The sequence below is a fragment of the Haliotis asinina genome, chromosome 1, assembly GCF_037392515.1.
Source record: "Haliotis asinina isolate JCU_RB_2024 chromosome 1, JCU_Hal_asi_v2, whole genome shotgun sequence".
Classification (NCBI taxonomy): domain Eukaryota; kingdom Metazoa; phylum Mollusca; class Gastropoda; order Lepetellida; family Haliotidae; genus Haliotis; species Haliotis asinina.
The window spans coordinates 65614665-65621794 of NC_090280.1; the positions used below are offsets into that span (position 1 = coordinate 65614665).

Sequence of the window (7130 nt, forward strand, 5' to 3'; positions counted from 1 at the left end):
ACATTTATCACAATGAAAGTGAATTATTAAACATCAACTGTCGATGCAGCAACAGGTTTTCATTTCAACCATCCATTAACTGCTATCGAAGAGTCAACAATTGTTATCCATCGGTAGTTTGATGCACCGATACATAGCTACCATCAATTGAGTACAGGTAACTGACAGACACACTACCGAAACACATGACACCCAGACAAGACCAATTCTGTAAATTATGGGCACAACATGATCAATTCAGATCAGATCCTGTCATCAAATTCACCAGTTTTTTAGAAACATTTATTTCCGTCACATCAACAACTGACTCTTCATAGCTTTTGTTCCACACCGTTTGTTTTACAAATTAAGTTTCACATCATCCTCAATATCTCCAAGGTATACATTCCAGTGAATCCCACTATACCCTGGATGCATTTACAGGTCAGTCTGATAACTTTATAACCTCCCTTTGCTCACTCTGCATTCTGACAGTAGCCAATAGCTAAGCCGCCATTACAATTGAGCTAGCCAGTGTCAACAAAGATAGCTGTCACAGCTGCTGCGAAGGCTTGTTCGCAGTGCCACAAAGATTTGGGGGAAATCATACAGACAAATTGATAGGTCCGTAACTTAAAACAAAATGTGTGCAAGAGCTCCTTCTACCTTTTTCAGAGAACTTCTGCATGATTTGTGTTGCCAAGTTTGACTTGACCGGTTAGATAATTTAAAAAGCGAAAATGTGTTGTAGGTTCGCTCAACTTCCCAACGTAGATGCCTGCTTGGATAAAAAGTCAGCTAAGGGAGGTAATAAATTCATTGGGCAAAGCCATAGACGCAACCTGGGTATACTGGAGACTTATCGGAATGTATACCCTGGAGATATCAAGGATGGTGTCAAATGACAGAACTAACAAAAATGGTGTGAAAACAAACACTGGTGTGAGTAGTCTACATGTGGTTATCCTGTATTGTGTATCTACTTGTGTAGAACATACTCCAAAGCTCTCTAGTACTCTACCCTGTATCACATCCTGAAAACACGCACAGTATGTACTGTTCCTTATCATATATAGACCAATCTGGGACACATGAACACAACAATAGATGCGATCTTTGTCCAGCCAAAAGTCATTGAAAAGGATTTGCTTTCAAAATGTCGAATCAAATATTCCATCAGATATTTAATCTGACATTTCATTTGTTGGCATCAATTAAGGTCCCATCACTGACTTGCTAAATACACACTGAAACAATTTCAAACTACAGAAAACTACATTTTCAGTGAAGAAATTACACTAGAAATTTATAAGATTTGGACTCTTTAAGAAATTAATTATTGTAAAATAAATCTGAAACTGTGCCACAATGTCATTGTTTGAAAATCTATTTGTGGAATATTGGGAGGCAAGAGACGATTTTCAGTCCCACCATCACATCAAGTTTATTGGGAGAAGCAGAGAAATCCAATAGATGTGTATCTAGCCTCTTAATGAAAAACATGTTCAGTTAACGTGGGAGGTGAGTTCAACATTGAACTACCTTGAATTTTTCTGTTTACAACTATCTTCCACCAAATTTGCAGGCATTTTTGAAAGTTAGCAGATGCAGAAACCCAAAAAATGAAAACGTCAGATATTGAAGAAAATCTACAAACCCTTGAAATTTTCCCTTCTCCTGTGATTTGAAATACTATTTCTAGATGAGTATATTTTCACTTGGGTGGTGGTGGGGTAGCCTGGAGGTAAGAGCATTTGCTTGTCACACCGAAGGACCGGGTTCGAATCAAAACATGGGTACAATGTGTGATACGCATTTCAATTGTCTGCCACAGTGAATGAGTGATATTATCTGAATATTGCTGAAAGTGGCATAAAACCATAATCACTCTTACTCCAAACACTAGAACATTTTTCACATGTTCCTGAAAAACAAAAGATAAGTTCTCTTTTGAACACTTGCATTATTTCACCAGCCAGTGTGAAGAGAGCTGGTGTTACAGTAAGAATCCTAAGATGGCGGTTCAAAGACTGATATGCATCTGAAGCAGTGGCATCACTAATATCTATACTGTTTGTGACTCCTTCAAGTAGGTTAACATTAATCTGTTATGTGCAACGTGTGTTGCTTACGGAAGAGTTATCTTTGCTGACATGCAAGGAATGTTATCATTGTTGACATGCACAGTTAAGTCTTCACCACCTTTATCAATGGTGTAGATAGAAGCCAAAACATGTTCAGTGTTTATGTGCAGGCCATCAGTCAGTTACATGCTACACAATCTTGATTTCCATTCTCACCACTGCATAGAATGCAAAATGAATAACCATCTACTGAACTATGTAAGGTGCTGGATCTGACAAACCATGGATTGAGATCATGAGTAGTGATCAAGACCTTGGTTTATGACAATATGCACTTGGTCTTACTTCAAAGACCATTAATATATCTTCAAGGAAGATTCTCTGATCTGAAAATCTTGCCACAGTATGCTGCAATATTGCTGGAATATTGCTAAAAGCAGTGTGAAACCATACTCACTGACTCACTCGAAGCCATGTGATGATGCTACTCCTCCCATGTAAAACCCCAGATACAGGGAGTTGACATAAACATCATCATAATGACAATGACAGCAATATTTTTAACTGATAACATCACCTTCCAACATCCCGTATGTACAACCTGCCCCTAGGACAGACCAAACGAATAAACTACAAACCATGAACACTAAAGGTATGCTTTGAAGCCATCCACTTATCATGTTGCCAATGTGACATAATAGTTGATGTGACCTTAGCCATGATGTCAGGACAGTGACATGCCATCTAATAGATGATCTGGCAGAACTATTCATGACAAGTCAATGTAGCCTCCATGTTGTTCCAGCCTAGAAATCAATCACTGAATACATATTACAGCTTTCATTTGTTGACTATAGCTACAGTTGAAATCTGTTGTTATGTGTGTCAATGAACTAAAAAGATGAATACACTGATTTGGGGGATTAGTGATCAATAATGTACTAAATGTGTGGCTCTCATATTGGCAGACTGTGCTAGTATATATTCAGTATTATCTACCAGCTGAAGGTCAAGGTTACATGACAGGTTGTTTACTTTAAGGGTACATGCACAAGTAGCCTTCAGCAGAATATATCAGAATGTCTCAAAACACATCCTCACTGTCCACAGACAGACTACTTCTCCAGTACTATGACCATCATATTCCCATGGCAGGATTATAGTTTCCTGTAAACCATGATTGACACAGGACAAATACTCTTCTGTACACAATGACTGTTTCAAGATCGGAATCTAATAATTATAGAACCTTTATATAATGTGACCTGAATGTTCATCATATGCATGGGCAGTAAGTAATACAAATTTCCCCTTCACACTGTTATAGGTTTATCTAACGATAACCAATGTTTCAGCATTGTAGCCAAGAATGACATTTCTAACAGATTACATGCATGGGCAGTACCAATGATAGAAAAGACTCTAATATTGAATATCATACTGTTGCATTGAACATCATGTTAAAATATCTCCAAACATGAGAATAATAAAAATAATGATTCAAGCTTGCTCAAAAGGCAGAATTTATTTGGAATCCTAAATAAATATCTCCTAACACAACTTTGATGTCGATCTTCCAGGCTTCTAACAGATCTCAAAATAATTATATTCATACATCATTGATGCTCATGCTGTCGATCACTGGACTGCCTTGTCAAAACACGATTATTCACAGACTGTCATCATGTTGCTGTTGCTGTTGTTGTTGTTTAAGCATTTGTTCATCATCAGGAGGATCTGAGTTCGATTCCCCACAATGTGTGAATTCCAGCATGGGCACAATGTGTGAAGCCCATTTCGGGTGTTCCTCGATGTGATATTGCTGGAATACTGCTAAAAGCTGCATAAGACTAAGATTCACTCATTGGAATAGTGCTGAGTGTGGAGTAAAACTGAACTCACTGACTCACTCACTTAATCTTTTGCATTCTTGTTTATCCCAAGATGTGACAATGAATCAAGCTGAGTTTTGTTATCTTTTAAGGAGTGGAGAGGGCAAGATTTTGAGATCCACTGTCAAGAACATCAGTGAACATAAACATCTATTTCAAGCAAACCAGATAGGGACAGGAAGAGTTTTTGTCATGAAGACTGAGCACGCAGATGATCTTAATATTCATGATCCCAAACTGTTTTTGTGACTACTGGTATATGTTTGAATCAATACACAACTTTATGTCAAACCTATATTCAAGTTAAAACGCTCTACCAATTCACATGTAACAAGTTACAGAATTACCTTGCTATTCTAAACACACAGCTAAATAATTTAGTCTGTTTCAATTCTTTTTCTCATATATTCAAAGTGATTCCAGTCATCACAGTAATGTTATTAAATTATGTTTTCCTCTTTACTGGCCCTGTCATCAGTGAAACAAAATCCATATTGGATAGAACTCAACACTAATTTAGTGATTAATCACTGATTAATATATCCTGCACTGACATGGAAATCTTGAAGTTTTACAGACAACTGCAGCAATGTTCAGAAGAAGTATGTTGTCAAGCAGTCAGTATTATGGAGTAACTACCACTCATAACATTTCATTGTTAAAACAACAACTAAAATAGTTTCAGAAGTTTGTAAACAAATCAGACCAAATACTGTGCACAATTATAATTGGTTCCATTTTTCACGATTCACCAGTTGCTGTAGGATCACCAGATATATTGTGAGGAGTTTCTGAAGGTTCTGCTTCAACATTGCCAGTACATAAATACTTTGAAACGGAGAGATGACAACAACAATATTGTAACTAACATATAGCGTTGTTGTACAATAAAAATTGTTTGCACAATGGCAGTGTTGTGACATTTTCAACATTGTTTCACATAACAAAGTAAACAGTGCACACCCATTTACTATTGTAGCGATGTTAATCACCCTGGGTTCTAGCGTCAGATCCTGTCATTACATGCATTAACACTGAAGAATGAAGACCATGTTTCAAGCTGTTGACAACTGACATTGTAATTTTGACGTGATGGGACGACAAACAGCCCAAGCCGTCATATTTGACAACATGCTTGATGAAAAACAGCTGATTTGTGCACCATGGGCGCACCCATCAGCCTAAAGGAATGCGTTATCAATTGTGTTGGTTAGCCAGACAATATCGTTCCCATTCGGATTAACATGGTAAACAGGGAACACGGTCAAAGTCGGTTGTACTCGAGTAAATTCGATTACTGGACAATGGCAGAGTTGTGAATGGCGAAGCACTGCTGCCACTAATATCGACCTATCCGGGAGTACAGTCCCGGTGACAAGATTGACTTGACTTATGCGGGATGTGTACGGAAAAGCGGCCCTCCAAACATTCGAGAGGAATGCATACGTAAACAGCCCCGAAAATAAACCCCAGTCCTCAACTGTGGTCAGTTATAAACCTAACCCGATTTGTGACATCGCGACCTCGTGGAGGTAAACAGCCGCAATATCCCCTGGAATGCGAGGCTCGTTGGTAAACACAATCGGTGGTTACATCACCTTACGCTACCTACCTTAGGCGGTGAATAGAATTCCAGCAAATATCCTCCTGTGGTTTTGAGAAGTACTAAACGTGTCCGCTCCCATTTGGATTTTCCTTTAGAATCCTCACCACTGAGGACATGCACAACCCCCTCTTTTTTCAATTCGATTTGTCCCTCGGATTTGCTCGTCAATTTTCCTTGTTTCGATTTCTCATGTTTGTGCTTGTGTTTTCTGTGATTAGTGTCAGATACATCAAGCTCGTCCGAAGATTGCTTAAATAATCTTCCCTTTCGAATGTTTTTAAAAGATAATCTGCGTAGTAGACTTTTGTGAGTTCTTTTGGAAGGGCTGGCCTCATCGAGATGGATGTCCTGGTCGGTATAGTCAGCCGAGCCATTTTCTTGGGGGGAGGTTTCCTCTGGTACAATCAGTTTAGCTTCTGCACTCTGGTCTAACACAAAAGACGATCTGCGAATTTCAAGGGCGAACTGGCGTTGAAAACATTCCGCAAATTTTCGGGAATAGTCACATGGGTCCCGAGAGTCCGTTAGACTAGAACTCCTTTGATATAAGAGGAAGGATCGCACAAACTCCACGGCTGCGGCCTTCGCATGCTGTTCACAAAATAAAGCCCAGGGTAGATGAGGGGGTGGGGACCCACCCCCGTCGTCTCCGTTCACTGTCGCCATCTCTACCTCAACCCCTCCATGGGTGGCGTGGTCACCGACAGGGACACAACTGCTTCTGATCGCCGTGTTTTTACGGCGAAGATCACCTAATCACGTCTACACTCACTCGGCTCACACAGATACTACTAAAGAAACAACTACTCATAAAAGTTGTACTCGCTCGCCGCGCTCTGTTGTGACGCGTCTTCCGGAATCGCGTTATAAATAGATGCGCGTCAACAACGTAAGAAAATAGTGACAATCCCTCTTGCTGTTTTTGTTGACGTGATTTTCCACTTCAGGCTATTGTTAGCTCTTCATACTGACCATGAAGTAGTTGCGTAAACAAAATGGCAGGTGGGCTGTGAACTACGTAAATCACAAACCTCAGAGAATATTACCAAGACGCCAACACACTGCATGGGCCTTGCCAACATCTGTCTCCACCCAACACATGTTTCATTACTGACACTTATCATCGTTATAAGGGGCATGTAATTTTCGGATCAACTGTGAAATGCGAAACAAGTTCATTGTGAGGCACCCATCTTCCGCCTCAAAGGTAAACGTTCTCGCCTCAGCCCAGCTGGCCTCGTGCCTCGCGCTCCACTGCGTGTCGGGCGGTAGAGCTCATGCACGCGGATATTTCTCATAAGTCTGTCTCTCAGTCCCTGAACCACAATATTTCCCTTTCCTCTAATCCCTTTCTGCAATGCTACATCCCTAATTAAACAAGTCTAGATTCCTTCCATCCATCACCCATTGTGACACCTTTTCAAATTGAAAGGAAGTGTATATTTGTTCCTACCCAAATTGTACATATTCAGTTCAAAGAGAGCGGCTAATAGATCATATGTGTAAGAAGATAAGAAGTGCTATATAAAATGTTATTGGGTTTTTTCTTGTTTTAGTTGTTTTATAAGG

General features: G+C 39.7%; 1 protein-coding gene across 1 annotated transcript in view; it reads right to left on the reverse strand.

Annotated features, from left to right (window-relative positions):
• Positions 1-6345, reverse strand: part of LOC137296070 (SH2B adapter protein 1-like) — a 43215-nt gene extending 36870 nt beyond the window's left edge. The window contains exon 1 of the mRNA XM_067827729.1: positions 5568-6345. Within this exon, the coding sequence (XP_067683830.1) occupies positions 5568-6227 (660 nt within the window). The 5' untranslated portion in view covers positions 6228-6345. The remainder of the gene's footprint in view (positions 1-5567) is intronic.
• Positions 6346-7130: the final 785 nt, after the last annotated feature.